The sequence below is a fragment of the Amphiura filiformis genome, unplaced genomic scaffold (assembly GCF_039555335.1).
Source record: "Amphiura filiformis unplaced genomic scaffold, Afil_fr2py scaffold_31, whole genome shotgun sequence".
Classification (NCBI taxonomy): domain Eukaryota; kingdom Metazoa; phylum Echinodermata; class Ophiuroidea; order Amphilepidida; family Amphiuridae; genus Amphiura; species Amphiura filiformis.
Window position 1 is genome coordinate 544,276 of NW_027305495.1, and position 24,508 is coordinate 568,783.

General features: G+C 35.8%; 1 protein-coding gene across 17 annotated transcripts in view; it reads right to left on the reverse strand.

Annotated features, from left to right (window-relative positions):
• Positions 1-4,439: 4,439 nt before the first annotated feature.
• Positions 4,440-24,508, reverse strand: part of LOC140143876 (muscleblind-like protein 1) — a 485,567-nt gene continuing 465,498 nt past the window's right edge. For 14 of the 17 annotated variants that reach the window (XM_072165702.1, XM_072165703.1, XM_072165705.1 and 11 more), the window contains 3 exons: positions 24,207-24,271; positions 18,987-19,074; positions 4,440-18,161 (listed from right to left, as the gene is read on the reverse strand). In XM_072165702.1, coding sequence (XP_072021803.1) covers positions 17,992-18,161; positions 18,987-19,074; positions 24,207-24,271 — 323 coding nt within the window. In that variant the 3' untranslated portion in view covers positions 4,440-17,991. The remainder of the gene's footprint in view (positions 18,162-18,986; positions 19,075-24,206; positions 24,272-24,508) is intronic. The other 3 variants (XM_072165692.1, XM_072165690.1, XM_072165689.1) reach the window with 3 other exon arrangements.

Genomic DNA, 24,508 nt, shown 5'->3' on the forward strand with positions numbered 1-24,508 from the left:
TATGACACGATATCACACGGTCAGCCTGTGAGTCGACGCGATACGCTGCATTCGCTATTTGGACCAATCGGAGGCGCACAGCAACAACGGGACTGATCGATTTTAAGCCCTGGGTAATTCCTTGCAAAATGTAGGATTTAATTTGATTAAAATTTGTATATTATTTTCATTTGAATTGAAGTGTTTAAGAATGAGAATAAAGGTATTGATTTTAGCCGCTGTCGTGCATCTATCGTGTCATATAACACAGTCGATATCATTATTTTTGGCGTGAAACAACTCGGCTTCCTCGTTGTTTTACTTAAAATAATGATGTCGCCTGTTATATGAGACGATAGATGCACCCAGCTGCTAAAAACAATACCTTTATTCTCTAATTGGAACATTGTGTTTTACAGCTATCTACAGTAGATAGTATATTGGACCATTGTGTTTTCTGCTAGTAGATAGCATATTGGACCATTGTGTTTTACTGCTATCTACAGAAGATAGCATATTGGACCATTGTGTTTTTGCTGCTATCTACAGTAGATAGTATATCGGAACATTGTGTTTTACTGCTATCTACAGTAGATTGTATATTGGACCATTGTGTTTTATTGCTATCTTCAGTAGATAGCATATTGGACCATCATGTTTTATTGCTATCTACAGTAGATAGTTTATTGGACCATTGTGTTTTACTACTATCTACAGTGTTTTACTGCTATCTACAGTAGACAATTTATTGGACCATTATAGTTTTCTGCTCTCTACAGTAGATAATATATTGGACCATTGTATTTTACTGCTATCTACAGTAGATAGCATTTTGGACCATTGTGTTTTACTGCTATCTACAGAAGATAGTATATTGGACCATTGTGTTTTTCTGCTATATATAGTAGATAGTATATTGGACCATTGTATTTTTCTGCTATCTACAGTAGATAGCATATTGGACCATCATGTTTTACTGGTATCTACAGAAGATAGTATATTGGACCATTTCCTTTTACTGCTATCTACAGTACATAGTACAGGGTGTCCCCAAAAAAAGATGCCCCTCATTGCGCCCTCTTTTTCTCCTATTTCAGAAAAGTTGATCAAGTATATGTTGGTATGTAAAGAAGCCTTTACCAGTTAGCTGTAATAAACCGAAACAATTATTTCAATCGGCTCATAACTTTTGAAGATATGCCCTTTTAAAGAAATGTATCCGTTTTCACTCTGTCCACGGAGGAGGTTTGGCTACTTCAAAGATTGAAAAGTGCATATACCATGCATGAATATAAAACATTCCTCGATGATAACTTTATAAAATAACAACTTTATTTTAGGGAATGGGCTTTACCGGTGGGCTTATGGGTTATGGATTTTGTTAAGTGTCATTAATTTGGGCGAAATTGATGTGGGATGGGACTTCTTTTGCTATACTTGCAATTACTTACTTTATTGTTTCTTGCTTTCTTTTTATTGACAACATAAGTCATTCCTCTTTTTGGATTAAAAGGTAGCCCTAAAAAGGGCCGTTTAGTTTGTCTCTGCCCTCTACCTGGTTGCCCTAGTCCTCATTGCATCAATTGCGTTGCGTACCAATCTTGTGCACCTGATACTTGCGAATATAGCAGTAATACGTTTGCAAAGATCTTGGATTTTGCCACAAATGAAGAAATCAAGTGGTGTGAGGTCTGGTGATCTTGCAGGCCACTCCACAGCATGACCCATCCCAACCACTCTGTTTGCTATCCGAAAAAAAAAAAAAAAACGGGTACTTGTCTTTAAAAGGCATATCTTCAAAAGTTGTGAGCCGATTGAAATAATTGTTCTGGTTTATGAAAGCTAACAATTAAAGGTTTCTTTACATACCAAAATACATTTGATCAACTTTTCAGAAATAGGCGAAAAAGATGGTGCAATGAGGGGCCTCTATTTTTGGGACACCCTGTATATTGGACCATTTCGTTTTACTGCTATCTTCAGAAGATAGCATATTGGACCATTGTGTTTTATTGCTATCTACAGTAGATTGTATATTGGACCATTGTGTTTTTCTGCTATCTACAGTAGATAGCATATTGGACCATTGTTTTTTTCTGCTATCTACAGTAGATAGCATATTGGACCAGCATGTTTTACTGTTATCTAGCTACAGTAGATAGTATATTGCACCATTGTGTTTTCTGCTATCTACAGTAGATAGTATATATTAGTCCATCGTGGTTTACTGCTATCTTTGACCATTGTGTCAAGTGCAAAGAACCTATTTTAGGGAACAAATCAAAAGATCGATGACATCCTATAAACGAAACTAGTTTCGTTTGGGGGGAGGGGTAAAAATAAATTTTCAAAATTTTTTATTACGTTTCTGACAGGGAGGGAGGGGGTCAGCTGAGAAACGAAACTAGTTACGTTTATAGGACGTCATCAATCTTTTGGTTTGTTCCCTCAACAATTTTAGGATGTCAAAATTATGAAGAAAAAAAACCTCTGAAGAACTAATACTTTTGGAATTCCAACATTAAAGAGTCTGTATTCACAGGTATTGTACAATAAAAACTAGTTTTCTTGGTTTTCAAAATAAAGTGTCGGTTGGTGAAGGACAACCTTTTTTAATGGGCTGAATGAATAAATTTTGTTGTGAAATTTGCAAACAGTTATGTTATCTACAGTAGATAGCATATTGGACCATTGTGTTTAATGCTACCTACGGTAGATATATAGTATATTGGACCGTTGTGAAATTTGCAAACAGTTATACACAAAATATCAGTACAAACCAAGCCTAATAAACACACATAGACAAGCTTCTTTTGAATCAGTATAGTTTGATAATCTAATTCTTTATTGTGGTACAATTTTTTTTCTTACCACAGCTATATCAGACACAACACAATAGTAAAGCAAGCTTAGGAGAAGAACAATTGGCAACAATTCACTCAGACTGACGGACAGACAGACAGACGGATGGATGACTTCGCTGCCATTGACACCAGGACATGTTTCTTTTTAAGAGTAAATATTCAATGTCTTACAATGTCCAGTAGAAATTTTAAGCCTATCAACCACTCCCATGTATTTAAGCTCTAGAGATGTGCATAAATGGGCTGGGTTAATTGATAAGAAGTCAAATTATGGCCTAAACTATCGATTTCACATCAAAAATAGTTTTTACAAAGACTTTTGCATTTCAAAATCAGCCCAATTGTAAGTAACAAGCATCTTCTGGCAACACTGTCAACTGGTAGTGTGTTACCATGGACACCTGTGCCTCATTATCAAGAAACAGTTCATAAATACAACTGCATCAAGCACATTCTCCTGAACTTAGCAATAAAGTTGAGGCTAATAGATTCAAAGTTCACAAGGTCATCAATGGCAGCAGATACTTTACACACAAAAATGTCACCATCCGTCATTTCAATTTTGGGATTTCATATTTTGCTTAAGCAGACTCTTTATTTCATTGCTATTAACTTTTTAACTCCCAAAACAATTCACACAAAATGAGTTGATACACGGTTTATGTTTTTATTGTTCAGTTACAGAGGTCTGTTTGTAGATTCAATAGCTCTGCCTTCCCACGTAAAAAATCACTACGATTTCAAACATGACAATCCCTAAGACACAGTTCCTTAACCTCCAATATGCATCTACACTCAAAAAATGACCTTTAGATGAGTTGGGTATTAAAACTCATACCCCACAACTTTAGGTCAAATTATGAGCTTTGCTTGGTTATTGAAGGTCATACAACTATGCCATTGGGTATGATGTCGATTATAGCCGATAGTGAATGCAGTATATGCTTTGTTACTTATGATCAGATATTGCCTTTTACTTTGTAAAGAGGACTGACTCAAAAACTGCCTCCTAAATAAAAAAATAAAACACACTATCTGGTGTGTGCTTTGCTTGTCGATAGGGCATTTTTACCGTAGGCAGACTGATTCAAAATCACCTGTTTTCTCAACTAATAAGGCTGTATCTAGTAAGTAGTTTACTTGTAGATACATTTTTACCTTGTGAGCCGACTGAACACCTGTCTCTTCAGTAATATAGCAGTATCTGTCGTGTAGTTTACTTGCATATACTTTCTTTTTACTCGGTAGGGCAGAGCTACGCGTGTGATGCAGATTTTTTAATTTTTTAAAGCAATTCACATTCAAGCCAGCACCATGATGAAAGCAACATCTCAATTTTTTTTTCAAAGCTCCACAAAAAAAGCCAATATACATACAATAATGCTGTCAATTTTGGTTATTAATGGCACTATATTAAAAAAAAATTGGTTCCATAATATTTATATAGTCTAATATGTTCTTATCATTTTCACAAACATTATAGTTGGACTTCTTTTTTTTTTTTTAAAGTGAAGAAGTCTACCATATATATACCCACACACTTTGTATGATTAAACAATTAAGCGGAAAGCTTGCTACCTCACGTGATCATGCGATATACCAGAGCAACTATAGCAAAATATTGTGGACTAGTCACAAAATATCTACCGAATACTTCAATCAGACCTCTGTAACTGCACTACGCACCTTGATAGGGACATATATGGGCAAGACAATGAGTATAGTACTGATGTATAGTAATACATAAGTTGGTACGTCTCTTCGTCTCCATTCATGAGATTAGTGATACAATAACAGCAGCTGTTTATGGGGTAACACCATGCCTGATTTCACAGAGATGTTTAACAAAGAGTGTGTGGATTGGGCAAGCAGCCAAACTTAGTCTTTGAATTGATATGTCAGACCTGCGGCAGGTTTGAGCCTTATTTGTAGGCCTAGGTTATGTTAAGACCTTTTCTGTTGGTTTACAGCAGGTGCTTAGATGTGAAATTAGACAAAGGTGATAGCATGCAACAGCTGACTGCTATGATGAGCTTATAATAGCATACATGTATGGTTAGTAATAGTCAATCCGAGCCAATATGTCATTTCAGTAAAATATAGCGACCCGTTCCATCACAAAAGCAGGTGATAAGAGGCCTGTGTGAATATAGACCATAAGTTCTTGAACCCACCTCCGTTTAAAAAATCCAAAATGAAGTTGCGATGACTTCAATCACGGTGAGGTTTTGATATTCAGGAAATTCTGAAAGTCTTGATCACAATCTGAACTAACACACTGGAAAGAACTGATTATAACTTTACATATTTTCAAATCATTTGGATGATTCATGCACAGTTATTGATTTTGTTTAAAACTTTAAAAATATTTAACAAGCATAGAAATGTTAGAAATCACAGAGCAATCTGGCAGGAATTTGGTATTTTAGTTATACCAATTATCTCATAATTCTGAAGTTTCATTACATCTTCAATTCAAGTCATTAACTGTGCATCAAACATGCCACACAAATAATCTTACTTAAACAGGTTCACAAAATATTAAAATTTATATGAAGACATTTTAACCAGAACATTTTTTTTTCTTCAAACTTTTAGTTGAAATTAATGAATATTGTATTGGCAATAATTTTGTTTTTGTTAAAAAAATGTGATATTATTCCAAGTATTTCAGGGTATACATATTAGCAATGATACTCATCAGTAGATATCATTTGTGACATTTGATTATTTGGTAATTGTCGATAAAAGCTGGAGAGCAAAAAATTGCCGTACATTTCAGGAGTTAAAAGACATTTTTACTACCAGTGGACAAAATTTCTACAACAATTTAGATACTACATTATAAAAATTGTACAGGGGGATATACATGTGCAGTAATAATCACAGTGTGTGTGGGGGAGTGTGAAGCAGGTGCATTGTGGGATGTGTGGTGCATTGTGGGTACACCACTTGTATCAAGAATGTGCTGTGGAATATACCACTTGTATTAGAAGGGTGCGGTGGAATTCAGTGGAATATACCACTTGTATCAGAGGGGTGCGGTGGATTAAGAAAATCGCTTGCGATTTCTTTTGTACAGTTTAGGGTCATCGACCTTTTCAATTTACAATTTTGTTTTTTAGTTACTTTCAACCAGTAGTGGGAGTTTTTTTTTTAAACATTAACTAAAATAAGAATGTAGAAACTGGTAGAAATGACAGGTATGTTTATACACAACTAGGATTGGGCTATGCCAGTTGAAATCCATACACCCCCTATTGAAGACATGACCTTAATCTCTCACACAGGGGGTGTAGATTTCAAGAGAAGACCCCTATTCAGGTAGCCCACCTGAAATTCACACTCCCTGTGTGGGAGATTAAGGGCATGTCTTCCATAGAGGGTGTATGGATTTTAAGCAGAACAGCTACTTACGGAGCAAATTTGGGTTATGTCCATCAATAATTGGTCAAATATATAATTGATAATATTATTTACATCTTTAGAAAACACCATTTGCTGTACTTTTTTGAAAAGTAAAACTTGCAGAGTGAAAATTATGGTTTCAAGAAATATTGTCATCTCTACCAGTTCACTACTTTTAAAAATGTTCAAAATTGATTTAAATACAGGGTGTTTGAAATATGGGATAGAAAGCATGCAAATCGCTGATGTAATTGCTTCTTATATTTTAAACACCCTGCACAAATTAACGAGCAAATTAAATCTAAATAAAGCAACCTAACTTTAATCATTTGGTCTCGTTTGTATTTAAAAGAGCACCAATGGTGCATTAGTCTTGCCTGAATTGAACATTCATATAAATTTATTATTTGCTCTGAACATGCTGAGCAAGCAATTGTAAGCCCCATGTGGTCACATGCCACTGATATTCCAGGAAATAAGAATTACAACCGGTATCAAAGAAATCCTCCATACTCTGATCCCGGGCAAAAAAAACTTGATTTCTCCTCATGGCTAGTTCTTCTCATTTGACCTCTAGATGACCTTCAAAAAATATTTCCAACAAGATCAGAACCATTTCCTGAAATTTCAAATAAATTGGGTATATGACCCCTGAATGATCTTTGACCGTATTGACCTTGACATCCCACTATACCCTTCGCATACAAAGTATTTTGATCAACCTTGGTAAATGATCAATTGCTTTTACAAGGAGTTTTTAGTATTTGTGCATAATGACCTCATTTGACCCCACAATGACCCTTGACCTCAACACCCTTCAGGTCACCAAAAGTGCCTCACCAAACGATCATTGCTACCAAGTTTAAGCTTAGCGGTAGTGATGCTTTTGGAATGGTGTCTATTTTACGAAACCTGAACAAAATTAGCGCATACAAACAGAAATAGTGATTGCATAGTCTCTCTCTGAACTAAGTTCAGGAAAGACAAAAAAATGAAATACTAATTTTGGGGCTAAGGGAGGGGAAAGCTAAAATAAAACGGAGAATGTAAATAAATTTGGGCGAGTTACACTGTTAGAAATCATGCATTTGAACTATTTTCATTTTATTTCCGTCACAAAAATAGAACTGTGATGATAACTGCCTCGCAAAAACCCAAATAACTGTTTTTTTCTGAAAATTATCTGCACACTTTTGAATTCTTGGTTAGTGTGAATGTTCAACTCATCCTGAATGAATGCTGTATGCAACATCAACAATTTTGTTGGTAAAGTAGAAATTGTCCTAAATTTTTTTGCACGTTTGTGCTTAAAACCCGATAACCAGCAATTTTGCCCGCAATTTTTTATGAGTCTTGGACTCTGAGCAGCGTAGCTAAACAATAAAATAAAATTCTTACAGGTAAAAATACAAACAAAAGATGGTTCTCCCAAAATAAAGAAGAATGTTCCGATCAGTTAAGGTGGTTTCCACATCAAACAAAAACTTTGCCCAGGCACCGGCTGGCCAGTCTGGCCGGGCGCAGCAGCCTCTACCGGTTTCCATCTTGTGGAGGACTCCCACCTGAACTGACCTAAACAAAAGTTGGTATGTCTGCCTTCCCAGACACAGTATCTGCGCACAAGCCGAAAAATAGATACAGCCTTCTTAATAGGAGACAGGTGTTGAACCAATCACAATGCTGTATCTACATGGAAATACCATAGCATATACTGTCTTTTTATCTGGAGGCAGCTACTAGGCTAATCCAGTTGAAGCCCTTACACCCCCTATGGAAGACACAACCTTAATCTCTCACACAGGGAGTGCAAATTTCAGATGGGGTTACCTGAATGTGTGACTCAATTTAAGATCTACACCCCCCTGTGTGGGATATTAAGGTCATGTCTTCCATACAGGGAGTATGGATTTCAAAAGGAATAGCCCATTTTGCTCCCACAGTAAAAGGCTGTATCTACAGGCAGTCTTGAGAGCGGATACTGTGTATTTGATTGGGAAGGGCAGATGTACCAACATATCATTTCTGTCCAACCATTATTCCATCATTCCATGTCATTACAATGTACTGTTGATGGGCTGGGGGTGTATGATACAAGTGGAGCTTAAAGATTTACAAGAATTATACAAAGACTTGATCAAGACCAATTGAGATAATCAGTGAGAGCTCATTTGGTGTGTATTGTGTAGACTTTAGCCAAGTCCTGTTTTCGAATCCAAACACCGCCGTTTTTTGCAGAAAATTGTTTAATCATGTCAATTTTCCTCCTTGAGCCATGCATAATATATTCAAATGGTTTGTGAACATTTTGAAATGAAATGTTAACCCATCTACATACCATATACAACGGCTCGCAGGATCCATGCCTTATGGACAGCGATGCGTGGGTCGTAACTTCACAGCGCCATCTACTCATACAATAGCAAACGAACAAAAACTGACTACAATTTTGTCGGTCCGATCAATTCTCAATCACATTTTCATTTCTTCATAATATAGAGATATACTAAGTACCACAATCAATAATAATATGAAAAGGTTTTAAACCTCTGTATACATATATGATGACAACTATCGACTACATACTACATACTACGTGGGTTTGAAGTGATATGACGCACAGCGTCATGACGGGGTTCCGTCACACAACATGTTTGTAAATCATTTTTACAGATGGACGGAGGGAAAAAAATGAGTGAGACCAGTCTGTATTTTAATTGTAACATGTCTGCGCCAGTGATGTTGTCTGTAATACCTATTTGACCCCTGCAGATGTCTGGAGATTCAAGTTTAAGGCTTCCAAGATCAAACATTGTCAGAGGACTGCTGGACCAACTCCAAAATTGGTATAAAGGTGACAACAGACCTTCATCACAACATAGGGATATTATTACCAAATATATCTGCAAAGGATCTCAACAATATGCAGCATCACCACCACGTGTGGGACGCTACTTTAATAAGTGGGGGGTTGTGTGACGGAATCCCATCTAACAGCCAGTGCATCAATGGATGTCTCTAAATACACATAGGAACACACTTGGTGAATGAAATACAACCTAAGCAATTAAACAAATAATACAACTTCTACTCCAAAGTGGAAAAAATCATCATGTATAATTATTCTTAAAACTTACAATTTTTAATACATTTACAATGTAAAAGAATACCTAAAAAAGAACAAACTCTTTTTAATAATAATAATAATAATAAGACACTATGAGAACACAGAAAATTCATTTTTTTTAAGTGTCCTCTCTAAAAAGTAATATAAAGATACACTTGATTGAGTTAAAATATAAGACAATGTCTTTATGGACAGCATTTCAGTAAAACTGAGATTTCAGTTGATACTTAGGTCAAAGGTCAAATAATGGTAATTACTCACCCCTACTATAATAACATATCTAATCATCATTGGACACACTTCATGTACTGTACACACATGCTTCCTTCTGGCAAGAAAGCGTCGGTCACGCTATCAACGGAGCCATTTTTTGTTTGAATAAACTAATGTAAAAAACATGGAGAGATGTTCATCATTGTATCACATTCATGAGTTGGTAAATTTGGCAAAATTCCCTTAATATTTCGAGTTGTACAAAAAATATATCAAAAGCAATGTTTTTTATTCTCTTCTTTCTACTATATAATATTTGAGAAAAAATGACTAAGTAGCTCCCTACTACACTGGGCTGACATACTATACAATAGAAATAATACTAAAGTACTGGGCTATTCCACTTGAAATCCATACACCCCCTGTGGAAGACACAACCGTAATCTCCCACACAGGGGGTGTAGATTTTACATGGAAGCACCCATTCAGGTAACCCCATTTGAAATTCACACCCCTGTGTGGGAGATTACGGTCTTGTCTTATACAGGGGGTGTATGGATTTCAACCAGAACAGCCCATTTCGGTGTCTAAGTGTATTACGAACATTACAGGAGTAGTAATCACACCAAATATGTTCCCTTCATTCAAATATGTATTACATATCTCAAAAAATTCACTATATATATATAAACATTTGACTATTTATCAATTTTTCATCCATACATACAAGAACAACAACATACCAGCCTAGTTGGTTTGTTAGTATTTTTTTTTAAATCCTGTTATTTTGTCGTCACAAGATTCTCTTGCACTTTTAAATGCACACACATATTCATGCCATTATTTTTTTATCCTCGATGTTTTTGAAATTCCCCCCAATCATACTTGATTCGCCATCATTTCCAACAATTTTTATTTTTCTTGATACAAAATAATTCCAAGAATTTCTTGTTTTAAAAAAGCAAGTTCAAAAATGGGCATCTTTTTTTTTCGAAGTTAAAAATTGTCAAGTGGAAATATACTGGCAAGACACTTTGGCAGTCACACAAAATAATTGGTATCTATGGTATCCACAGTTGCTATGGCAACCAATTCGAATTATTATTTTAAGCTCCCTGATCCCAATTGCAAGAAATTATAGCAGCAAGATAAGTAAAGGCCTGCCATTTTTTTAAATTTTTTGTTTTAAATTTGCCAACGATAATAAGCAAAGCGCATAATGGTTTGGAAAGCTTAATGTGAATGATTGCTGGGATTTGGCCTACTTTTGCACGAGTTCACTTTCTGTTCACTTGAAAATTCCTACAAATTTGTTTCAAAACTAACCTAATTCTCAACTAATTCCACATTTAACTTAAATTACAGACTGCAAACGAATTAGGGTACCAGTGAAGTTCACCCCTGTATATCCTAAACAAAGACAAACCAACAGCCAAGACATGAACCTTTTAGCTCTGATTTAAGAGCTCATTGGTTGATATCGGTTCAGAATTAACGAAACAGTGACCTAAAATTCAAGGAAGGAACAAGATCAAAAGTCAGTTTAATGTTCATATTATTGGCAAGCATGACGCTCAGTGCTCTTGTTCGAGAATGATTGTACAATTAATCAATAGAGCATCCAATGGAGTAACAGCAACTTTTAAATTTGCATCTTCTTTTGGGATTTTTGATCATTGTGTCCTCATTTCTTTTAATTCCGAGCTAAAATATGCAGCTATTGGCTGCTGGTTCCACGTATGATATATCTGTTTGTTTAGGATATACAAAGGTGAAAATAACTGTTATCCTAATTCTGTTGCAGTCTATATTTCAACATCTGAATCCTTACTTGGTCTTAGTTGGTTGCGTATGTCAGAATTAGTTAAAATTGCCAAACAGTATAATCATTATGTCTAAAAATGTACTTTCTTAACATATTTTAGAAATCAATTAAATGTCAGTATTGTTGCTGCAAATGTCCAAAATATAATTTGATATGAAAGCCACTCAGAATTCTAAAATTGTAAAATGATAATTACATTACCAATTTACCGTGGCTTTTAAATGTTTATGGGGAGACGGCAATAGGTGTTTTATATCGACTTATTCCTAATTACACTTAACTGTAACCACTACTACAAATGGTTACCGAAGAAAAGAACCTTTGCACTTCTACGGTCAATAAGAAAATATTATTGTGCAGCAATGCTTTTTTTTTTTGACAAACATGTGGCCTTTTTTTCTTTCTCTACCTATTCTTTGGAGCATGGCACAATTTCCAGTCAGCAATTATTTTTAATTGGTGCATTTTTTTTATTGTGTGCAATAACAGGCATGTATGACTGCGCTAAATTTTTAGCATATAACAGGTTTGCCTATAGAATCTCGTTTTGAGCATTAACACATTTTTGTTTAAAACCATCTTTGGTAGATCACATTTTAGAATAAGATTGTCTTAAAATACAATACGCTAAAGTCAGCTGTGACTGGCATTCCTTACTGTGACAAATATGATGACCTCTTACTATAACAGCCTCAATCCTCGTGTCATAGTTCAACGACCTACAGTTACCAGTGAGCACTTACAACTCGACCTTCAGAGTATGAGTTTTAGTACCCAACGGGAAAGGTTCCTCCATGACTGCACACACACACATATTGATCAATGACCCTTGCCAGTGAAGATGGTAATGTGAACCAACCTCATTCTCAATACACAGTTCAGTAATCTATTGAAATGTTACAACTAGTTGACATCAGGTTGAAGAGTATGAGGTTTTGACCCCCAATCTCTGCAAGGTCATTCCATGACTACATGAACACTGTGGGTTTAATGAATTTTGTTTTCTTTGTGTGAGATAGACAAAGAGGAATCCAGCGCTCTTAAAATCAGCATTTCAAAAACCTACCAAAACTGGCAAAAAATTCAATCACTTTGGAAGATAATTCAGTTCTTGGCCATGTTTAGAACTTCTGACCAATTAATTGGCATAATGGGACTTTAAAAGATCCAATATTAAGTGTATTGCAAGTTTAATATTATCTGTCTGCGACCACTAGATCCCTTAAAAAATAACAACAAGAACTGTGTAGAAACAAATGTGGTTAAAATGGTAACACCAGTATTTTCCTGTTTTGTAAGAGTAACAAGAAATGTCTTTAAAAAGACAATGCAGTCAACGACGGTAATCATATTAGTCACAGCAAGACCCACCCAGCCAAACAATCACCATTTCCAAGCTGACCTACTACTTTAAAGTGGGTACGATTCTATAATTGGATACACATATTCTCTGTAGTCGTAGCCGAGCTCCGTGTGACTGTCCTCAAATAATCAGTAGAGGGCGTGTGACACACGTGTGATGTACCATATTGTAGAACCTTACCACAACTCTTGCTTTTTCGGTAAATCAGTCATTCCCAATTGTACCTTGCTTGTCTACATTGAGCAAATTTTAGGTTATAAAACAAAACCAGCGAAACGGCTGGACAATTCATGTGGTGGACAAGATTGGTGCAAAAAAATGAAATTTTGTGATCAAAAAGTAGGTAAATTTCTCTATAACATGATGCTGGATTTTGAATCTATGCTGCAACTACTAATAACAGCCTGTTTTATATGAATTCATCTAAAATGGAAAACTTGATTCCAGTGCATTTTAGACTCAGGCATGTCTGATTTACCGAACAACAAGCTCACTACACAAACGGTCTATAAAATACTAACATACTACTTAATAAATTCTGTGTACGGTATGGTACGGTCATATAACGTCTACCAAATATATTCTACTTTCTGGGGATAATTTTTTTCAGATAGTGGTGTAATTTCTGTGATTACAATCAAAAGTCACAAAATATGTGAATCGGTATAATTTTGTTGCCATGGTTGCAAAAACTCTGGACAACAATTTAACATTCTACTATGCTATAGCTACTGCCTTTTTGAATTGTTTACTAGACGTATTGAAATAAAAACAAAAACCATAATCTAAAATAGTATGGTCGGTTTTTTTTGATAGTATATATTTACAAAGATTATAATATTTAAGTACACATTTATAAATAGACTAATATTTAGTCTATTTGTTTGATTTGATAGGCAAAAATCTGTTCACACAAGAAACATGTAGACAATTACGTATTTAGTGCAATGCTAAGAGACACTCAATTACAAGTCACTGCCCCCAGTGGCGGCGCTAGGGGGGAGGGCTCTGTCTCCGCCAATTGCCCCCCAGAAAAAAATTTGGGCGCCCCCACTGACTGCCCCCAGTAGCCACAATACAGATTGAAAATGCCATAAATCAAAAGAAAACCAAAAGCTTTATCAGAACCAATACAACAAGAAACAGGGTATCAACAGATGTGGGTTCCGAATTCGGCAGGCTCGACAAGTGCGGGTTTCCGAATTCGGCAGACTCAAACAAACAAATGTATTGTTATTAGTTTTTGATTAAAATTGCAAGCAGTAAATAGTCAATGCTTAATTTTTTTTAATGAAGAAGAGTCGCCAACTCTTGGATGCCCATTAAAAAAATATACACATCTTGTTCATGTAGTTCCAAATATAAAGCACTTTTGGTTTACGGGAGAATTATGTCATTTTCCAAGGATTTGTTTTAAATTTCTTAATTTCATTTGGATGATGGGGGAATATGCAGGCATAAATCTTTACAGTTACCCAATTTCTACGTAGGAAACCAAAAAGGCAGCGACATGCATGACAAGTAGTAAAGGTGATAGAAAACAGTAAGCAGAGACTTACAACACACTATTTTAGATGCATCACACTGTGTCAGTCAACCTGATTCCGATAGATAAAGATTCAGAGATCTTCTGACATAAAAACAGAGGGAGTAGGTAGACGTGATGGCACACCGGGTTAGTCCCTGCTTTGGAGTTGATCACACACGCACACATCATGCAAAATGACTGCCTATTTGATTCCTGGTGATACCAAGCATGTATAATAATATAGCATCAATACGGGGATTTTTTTGGCATGCTAAATCAATCAATAAACCACTACTACATGTAGAAATTAGCCAGTAGGCCAGGCAAGCAGGCGGATATGACAGCCACAGTAATAATAATAGCGTTGATATCATCTACAGATATTTTTTTGTAGCACCCTGTACATACAACAGCACGGCTAACACCTGATTTAAAAGCTGCATACCAGCTGTGTTCAGCAAGGGCAAGCAGCATTGTATATAAAGCAAAAAAAAATTCCAGGGCATTTCAGGCAGCCTAAACGTGAGAAAAAACTTGTGTTAAACCTTCACATTTTGCCCCTGCTGACTAAATATGTTACGTCTTCTTATGAATGATTATTTAAAGAAAAAGACAACACCAGGGTCCCTATTTATGCAGACATATACAATCAAGCATTTTATACACACTAAAGGTATTTGTAAACAAGTGACAAAACAATCTAAATCAGAGCTAGTAGCAAAATGTGGGTAAACAATTAAAAAAAAACTAGCAATTGGCTCTTGTCAATTTTTAAGTTGGTAAAAACTTGCAAAATATAGCATGGTGATGAGCTATAGTAAAAAAATTCTGCTGTAGCTGAGAGCAGACTGGGTAGCACTGTACTGAGTAGCGGCAGGCAAAACTGAGCCGAGCGCCACCAAGCAGGCAGCGCGCGAGCACAGGCGGCATACAGGCAGGCAGGCTAGGGGTTGAGACTGAGCTCTACATGGTTGTGGCTGGCGTTGGCGTGGGCGAGCTTGAGGAAGGAGTGTGGTAGTATTTGCAGTTGGCACGTGCACATTTGCCTTTAGCAGCATCACGGCACATCGTCACTTTCCCATCTATGACCTCAAGCTGGTCTGAAAAAGTATATATCGGGTGACAAGCAACACAATCAAAGATAATATTCATAAAAAACAGTGCAAGTAGTGATTTGTTTTGTAAGATACACAAGTAGAAATAGGGGAGAAAAGACATTAGCGCCACCAATATAAAGGAATCGGGTTAAAATGCATACAAACATACAAAATAGCTATTTTAACATACTACTACCCTGTTGGTCTCAATACAGAAAAGCCTCTTAAAAGGTGGCCATTGGTTTGTTTGTTTTCCTTCACTATTATATTGTTTGTTTTACCTTTGATATTTTTTTTATTGTGCATATTTTTCTGTTATGCAAGTCTTTCTTTTTCTGTCATTTTTCCCCTTTGAGTGTTCACTTATCTTGCCTCTGTTGTAAAAAGTTTTGTTTGATTGTTTGTAAATTGTTTCCTCCTGTTCATTTGTTTGTAAATTGTTTCCTCCTGTTTGTTTGTTTGTAAATTGTTTCCTCCTGTTTGTTTGTTTGTAAATTGTTTCCTCCTGTTTGTTTGTTTGTAAATTGTTTCCTCCTGTTTGCTTGTTTGTAAATTGTTTCCTCCTGTTTGCTTGTTTGTAAATTGTTTCCTCTTGTTTGTTTGTTTGTAAATTGTTTCCTCCTGTTTGCTTGTTTGTAAATTGTTTCCTCCTGTTTGTTTGTTTGTAAATTGTTTCCTCCTGTTAGTTTGTTTGTAAATTGTTTCCTCCTGTTTGTTTGTTTGTTAATTGTTTCTCTTATTTGACACAAACAACCAACAGAGTAGTTTTTTTTCAGTAGACAAATCACCAAATTGGGAAGTAAAAAGCTTGCGTCATGCATTCATTCCCAGCAACATGGCCAGCCCGTGGTGGATATAGATTTCAGCATTTGACCTCTTTGCAGTTTGCATCATGGTGGCAATTTTAAAATAAAAATGGAAAAAAAATTATCATTCTACTCTACCCAAACAAACAAAAAACTTTTTCATAACTCCCTGATCAAGTGAAACTGAATGCAAAGCAAGCATTCTAATAAGATGAATATTCAGAAAGTGGACGATTTGTGATAATTGTTTTCAAAATAGTATTATAATAATCTTGGGAAGCTCAGTAAAAAGTAAGGTAAGAAGTAATTCTTTTAAAAATTAAGAAAAACAAAGCACCATTTAAGAGGTTAACCAGTTTGGAGGTATACATGCTATGTGTGAAACAAACAAAAAATGACCCACTATGAGGTCACCCATCAAGCATTGCAACATCCAGGGAGACTAGTTCAACTCATCTTTATAACTCCACACTTTCCCCTGTCAGTCTTTAGCCTTCTGGGGTTGATGATTCTTGGCTACATTTTTAAGATAAAACTTGACTGCCCCGTCTGTTACGTAATATTTTTTTGGATGCTCACGAATTGGTAATTTTGTTATAAACAAATGTTATGACTTCTGATTCTTTTAGATTATTAACGAGTCACGTCAATGTCTTTGCTAGATTAGTGTCATATATAAGCAAATAATAGCCAATGTAATAGAAGCTTGGCTGTAATCCAAATTTATTTCCATTTCTAGAATTTTTCTTGACATTCTACCAAAGTCCAGGGTATCCTTCAGACGGGGTCAGTCTTAATCAATAAGACTAACTGTACTTAATAGTGAAAGTATAGGAGCGCCCTCTATGTACACGAGTGGGCCCTCTACGTACCCTGCTTCATCAGCTGCACACATCAACACACAAAGAAGTATTTTTTGGCACAAATGACAGAAATAAATCACAATTTCTTGTCATAATTATATACAAAATATGGATTCTTCCACCTGGATTTTGCAAAGCTTTTTTGTTTTAAACAACTAATTTCATTACTTTCTAAATCATTCATGAAATCAGGAAAATCCAGCTTTGGGACAAAAAATGGCAGTTTTGGTATATAAACAGCTTTCAGCTGCATTGTTAAAACATAATATATAGTTCTATTATTTTTTCTTCTTTCAAAATAAGAAAACAAAAAAGTACAGTACAAAAAAGGACCACTTTTGTGGTTCAAATTATCATTAACAAAATACTTTCTCTTCCTAATCATATAATATAAGCCCATGAACTTAAAATATAAACTACCCTTTTGTTAAAATGTACACACAGTAGTCCAACGACTCAAAACAAACCTGTCGACATTGTGGGCCAAGAAATGCCTAGCATTGAGTGACCAGTGGTATATATATGATGTTAAGTTAGTTATTACATATCACAAATACATCTTAAAGAGTATTTGTCTATTGAAATATTAGGCTTTTTTTTACAAACAACACAACAAGAATAGTTGGCCCAGCCTCTCTGTTCAGTCCAAGCAATTTGCTTAATAAGTTTTTGGTCTTGGCACCATATTAAATCACACAAAACATTGCACTTTATAGAGATGTGAACACATGAACAGTGGCACTTTTAAAAAGTCCACCAAGTGCCGACGTTTTTTTTTTTTCCTTTTTTTTTCTTTTTAAAGAATATCATATACTAAGACAAAATGCCTTTCAATTTTTTTTTTTGTTTTACTACGTTGTCTTTGGAATGGTCTCCCAAGCTAAACGACCGGTGGGGCGTTACGTGTCGCTTCACAGAAGCCTATACCGACGTGACGACGGGCGTCGGCATTGATCCTAAAGGGACGGTGGATGGCATCAAAGGCATACTCGATGTAGGTGGATGGTAGAATTTACACTTAGGACGTGTACACCTGCTCTGTGCAGCGTACCGACATAGCGTCACTTTCCCATCTATAATTTCCACGTAGTCTGTTGACGTGTGAGTGAGTGAGGGCGCAATTCGGTTGGGTAAATCGTAAGGTAAAGGAATGTACATATGAATTATGGTTAGTTAGGATGAAGAAATGAACACGTTATTTTACAACAGATTGTACAGATTTCGATAAACTGGGGCCTATTTAAAATTATGATATGTTGACTGGTATGAATTGGGTAGCAAATTCATTGAAAAAAATCAAGACCTTACATGTATATTAATTGCTAACTTCATAAAGGCTGATTGCTTAATCATTGCTAAAAGTTGGGTAAAATAGTAAAATTTGTTCATTAATTAAACAAATTCCTGAGAATTACAAAATTCCTCATTATTGTAATTTTACATCCTCTGTATCTGCAGGGATATCAAAATTGCAAACTTAAGTAAACTTATACTAAATGAAGTTTAACTCAAATTTATCTAAGTCATGCTTACTTTAAAGCAAATTAAAATGCAGTTTTAAATATCTGCAAAAATAAGGTAAATCCCAAGTTACATTTACTTGTTATTAAAACATTACTTTAACCAAGTTTACCCTGGTAGATTATATTATAAACCAACTTAACACCTATCAAAGGGAAGCAACTCTAAATAATCTCTACTTAACTACATGTAAAACCCTAGTTAAGCATGTATTTCTGGGTCAGCTTAACCTGTTTAATAAAAAATATACCAAGTTAACCTTAGTTAAAAGTACATCTTACACCTGTCACTATTTCAGAGTGTAGTTTACCAAGACATTTAAACCTGGTTAAGGGAAGCAACTCAAGGTCTACATCTTAGTTAAGTATGTGTTAAACCTGTTTAATGAGGCTTACCTTCTGTTACATGTGCATATTTGCAGTTAGGTCGCTTACAGCTTCCAGATTTGAAATCACGACATACGGGAATGGTATCTGCTGACTGCTGAAATTAAAAGCAATAAGACTGGCAACTCAGTATCATTTCATCCGAGACAATACGGATTGTTACATTAGTCAAGCACTGAATCATTGGAAGGATTAAACTTGTAAGTCTTGCATGCAAAATTAACAGAATTATCATTATATTGTGTTTATTTCTATGTACAGTTAAGTCCAAGTTTATGCCTCTATTAAAATGAGTGGGGTTTTTTTTGACGAAAGAGACGAAAGGCAGACACATTCCAAAAGAACATTACAATAGATTGTTCTTACAATAATGATGTTTGTACAGCCATCTGTATCAGTAATATAATTGCTCAAACTCCAAAAAATGTTTTTCAGGAAGTTGTGCCTTTCGTCTCTATCGTCACAAAAACACTTAAAAGGCATTATATGCTTGTAGATGGAATTCTACGATATTACAAAAGAATATTACCGTAACCACTCGGGTATAAGCCCACCCTCCTAGATGGGCAATTTCACTTCAAAAATGGGGGTGGGCTTATAACCGGGGAGGGGCTAGTAGTTTTAATTTAAAAATAAGAACAATCTTCCCCATTTGAATATGCCCAAAGTACCAGCAATTTCTATCATCTATATCATTTTTTTAATTATAAGTATGGAATGTTAATTTTTAACTGATATTTTTTTTTATTTGTTCTAGAATGTGAAAGAAAAGCATTGATATGATTTAAGAACTAAGCCAAAATTACCACTGGGCTTATACCCGAGTGCACCCTTATTCTCAGAATGGTTTGAAAAATAGGGGGTGGGCTTATAGCCGAAGGTGGGCTTATACCCGAGTGGTTACGGTAATGACTGAAATAACCATTTTGGCACTTGGATGAGTGCAGTAGGCACATATTTCTACATGTATATTCACAGTAGATGTGATGATGTAAGAGGATTAACTACCATAGCAATAGGTTTAAACAATTTTTGAATATATTGCACTGCACTAGTACGTTCACACGGTACCTCTGCATTGAACCATAGATCGTAATTCATATTCATATCATGCTGATCACTTGCACCTGTAAGATTAGCACCTTTGAAAAGAGCAGTATTGTATTCAATCTATAACTGCAGACATGCAAGTGATGAGTGCAACCTGCTTGGAGTGCTGGGCAATATATTCAAAAATTTGTTTAAACATATTGCTATGGTAGTTAATCCTGTTACATCATCACTTCTACGGCGAAATCCATACACCAAAAATCTGATTTTTTTTTATCCCACTTTGCTCGACGTATAATTTCATAATTTTGTTTCTTAGTATTTTTTATTACTTACTTAGGGGTTCAAAGGTTAATGACTGGACAGGAAATAAAATGGGCTATTCCACTTGAATTCCATACACCCCTATGTAAGATATGACCTCAAATAGAGCACCCAATCTGGTAACCCATTTGAAATTTGTACTCTGTGTGGAAGATGAAGGCTATGTTGTCCATAAGGGGAGGTGGCTTTCAACTGCAATAGCCTAATGCGTGATTTATAAAGCAAAGTTCTACTGCATAGAATTTTCACATAAAAGAAACGAAATTTGAAAAACGTAATGTGTTTTCGTAAACTTATGAAAGCAAAAGCCTTTAAAGATAGCTTGCTGTCAAAATACATAGCGCCACCGTAATGAATTCATGTTTGCAAGTAAGTTTGCCAGTCAGAATTAATAGGTAAATTTTCACGGGAAAATTTTCTGGACACGTGACACCCGTGGGCGCAGACATATTAGCATTATGGAATGTGACCCCGAGCACGGCGGATGGTCTTCCAATGTATTTGAATAGGAAGAATTCCTCATTTGATGCAAAATAAGTTACTTGTCGCAAGTTAATAATATTATGGTAAGAGTTTCCGTAGATAAATATTTTTTTCCGTAGATAGATATTTTTGAAATTACGTTTTGATGATATTGTGAAGAAATTAAGTTAACATAATATTCAATAAATTTGCAATGCACAAATTTCTATCAAAATTTCGGTCAAAAATACTATTCCAATTCAAAATTACTAAGACTTAAATAGCGAGGTCACCGCCAGGGGTCAGAGATCAGGCTCGAGGTTACACTCACATTGATACGCATTGGTCACGTGTCCAGAAAATTTTCCCGTGAAAATTTACCTATTAATGTTGACTGTTTGCCTAAACATATCAAAAAATTGGGATTAACATTTGCAATAATAGATGGCATGGGCATATCCACTCTGTCCAAGTTGAAAATTTTGAAATTGAGCTCTTAAATTTGCCCAATACCTACTCAGCAAACACAAAAATGTTTTTTAAAGTGTTATAAACACATTTTGGTTTTGGTGAAAATGTTTAAATAACATTTAAATGTCAGATTATATAAAGGACATGAAAACATATTTTAAACATTTTAAATGAAAAAAACCCAATACAAAAATTTGCAGGGCTTAAATTTCGTCTTGGTTTCGGAGAATCAACATCCATCATAGTCACTGCACTTATAATAATACAATAGAGGTTATCCACTTTACTCATGTGTGACTTCTACCAAAAGGCGCTGATTCCCGTAGTATTCCTCATTCAAACCAATTCAATGCACGACCTCAGAGTTACCTGCATGAGTTTGGCGGGCTATTTTGAAACCGTGGTTGCACATGCAGGTACTTCTTTTGAAAGTCCTAAACAAGGTATAGCAGTCGTTGATAGGATATGCAGCTTATAGAACACGGATAACCTCTATGAGAGAAATTGATTCTCGCAACCGAATCTTACGAGAATCGTTACCAGAATCGATTATGTAATTCTTGTCGAAATATAGCCCCTGTATTGTAATATACTTTTGGGCAAACATTCTGCAAAATATTTTGTCTACGCTTTAATAACCTTATGATTGTTAGAATATCTTGCATAAGTTTTTTTTATTAAACCGTTATACCTTTTATATAACCGGACATTTTAAAAGTTTTCTGTAGAATGTTTTGTGTTTGCTGGGTATGTTTACTGATGTTGAAAATTGGGCTATTCCATTTCAAATCCACACTACCCCTGTAGAAGATTTTGGAAATATCTCCCACAGGGGGAGTATGAATTTGAAATGGAATGAACACATCAGGCAGCAACATTTAAAACTCACCCACCCTCTGTGGAAGATTTAGGTTGAATCTTTCTTAGAGTGTGTATGAAATTCAAATGGAGCTTTCTAATGTGTCCATTCCATTTTAAATTCCTACTCCCCCTGTGGAAGATATTTCCAAAATCTTCCCACAGGGGTTGTGTAGATTTAAATGGACTAGCCCATCATTATCCCATCTCTCTGGCAAACATGGTAGTAAAGTTATAAACATTTTATGTTCATCATTTTCTTATGTTGTTCTTGTATTTTTGCGCCATATTTTTGCCTATATCTCAATTTTAATATTGCAGACTTTGGTCTGATATGATCATTTCATGTCAGCAGTGGTCTTGTACTATTGCAAGTTTTGAAACCGCAACTTTTCCCATTTCTCATCGGCTACACTTGGCAAGAGTCAGTGGCATAGCCAAGGGGGCAACTGCCCCCCTGTGAGAAGTCTTGCCCCCCACCCCTCTTGCCCCTCTGTGGGATGCTGGCCGCCCTGATATTTAAGATTTTTAGGCCTTTTTAGTGTTTTTTTGACCATTTTTGTCAAAGATTCCCCCCTTAAAAGTTGTCTTGCCTCCCCTCTTTGCCCACCCTCTGAAAAAGTGCTGGCTACGCCACTGGCATGAGTCTCTGCAATGCATTTTCACAGTTTCATTCTTTCTAACTAATAAACTATGGAAACACAAATTGTTCAAATTTCCTCATGTAATAATGTGCCAAAATGTGAACCATTTTGCCGAAACAAGTTTACATTGTTTACTGGTGTATCCTTGGATATTTATGTTGTTTAAAATTGTGTGCTGTCATGAAGCAAAACTTTTAATGATACACCCAACAAAACTTTTGTTTCTGTATTTCAAAATAGTTCTTTGAGTGCATTCATATTGAATACCTGTTGATATCTTTCTTGCACCTTTCACAAAATTTACATGAACCTACCTTTGCCAAATTTCATGTATTTTATAGAATTGCAGATTAGCATTCAGACAAGAATTTCCCAATTTTAATTGAAAATTAAGACTTCAACACTTCTTGTTTATTTCGCTTACCGGGGGTGCTTTCAAGGAACTTCCTCATCGTCAGCCAATGTTGTACTTGAGGAGGAATCCATCCCGATCAAGAAACAAGAACCTCTACTCAAAAACGCTTCCGGTAAGCGAAATAAACAAGTATTGAAGTCTACCTTTAAATTATTCTTACATGTATTTTGTAATTCAGAACTCCTTAAATGTTAGAGATCACCAGCACATTAATTTATTTGCAAATTAAGCAAAACCAAAGTTTGTACAAATCTTGCTTAAAATTGCCAGAAAAACATCACATTATACATGATGCAACTAAAACATTTAAGGAACATCTGCAACTACCAACCCCACAATGCATAGCACCAGTGCTGCTGTATTATAATACTGCTATACAGAAAGCAAAACAAGAATGATGTGTAATTGAGCATAGGCACTATGAATTGTGGGATATGGGCAAATTATCATAAAAACTCAATAACACCTTCTAAGCTTAGGGCCAGTACATATGATACAATGTTTTTTTTGGGGGTTTTTTTGCATGATTTTTCTGTTGTAACAAATGTTGTGTAGTCTACTGCAAATTTTGCTGCTATTTTCCACTCATTCTCATTAGTTTGGCCTCTTCTTCTTGATGTTTTGTCGCTGCGGCACTTTTTTGACACCGCTGAAAATGTTACAGCAAAATTGCAACTGCCTGGCTTTCTTGCAACAGCAAAATGCATGCAAAAAACTATATACTGGCCCATAGGGCTATTCCAGTTGATATCTGCACACCCCTGTGGAGAACATGATGTTAATCTTCCGACACAGGGAGTGTGTATTTCAAATGGGGTTATCTAAATCGGTGATTCCATTTAAAATCCACTTTGTTGGAGATTTAGGTCATGCCTTCCATGGGGGTGCAGACTTCACCTGGAATGGCACATATCCAACCCTGTTGAATTAAGCATTTAGTCTAATAAAAATAATAATAATAATAATTTTAAAAAAATGGCATGCATGGAGAAACTACTACAGTACCTGTGACGGCACTAGTTGATGTGTGTAGAGTGGTTGAGTGCCAGGCATAGTTTGCATCATGGGAACTAGGGTTGCATCATGGGATAGCCAATCGGCCCGCAAATTGATTGATTCATAGATTGCAGCCGGGTAAAAAATTGTTGTTGCAAACCGGCGGCGGCGGCAAAACGGTGGCGGCGAGCATCAACAGCCAAGCAACGGCAGACAATATTTGGCGGCAACGTACGGCGGCGGGCAGGTATCAACAACATGGCATGCATGTGTGTATTTTGTATTATCACACACACGAGGCAGAGGCAGGC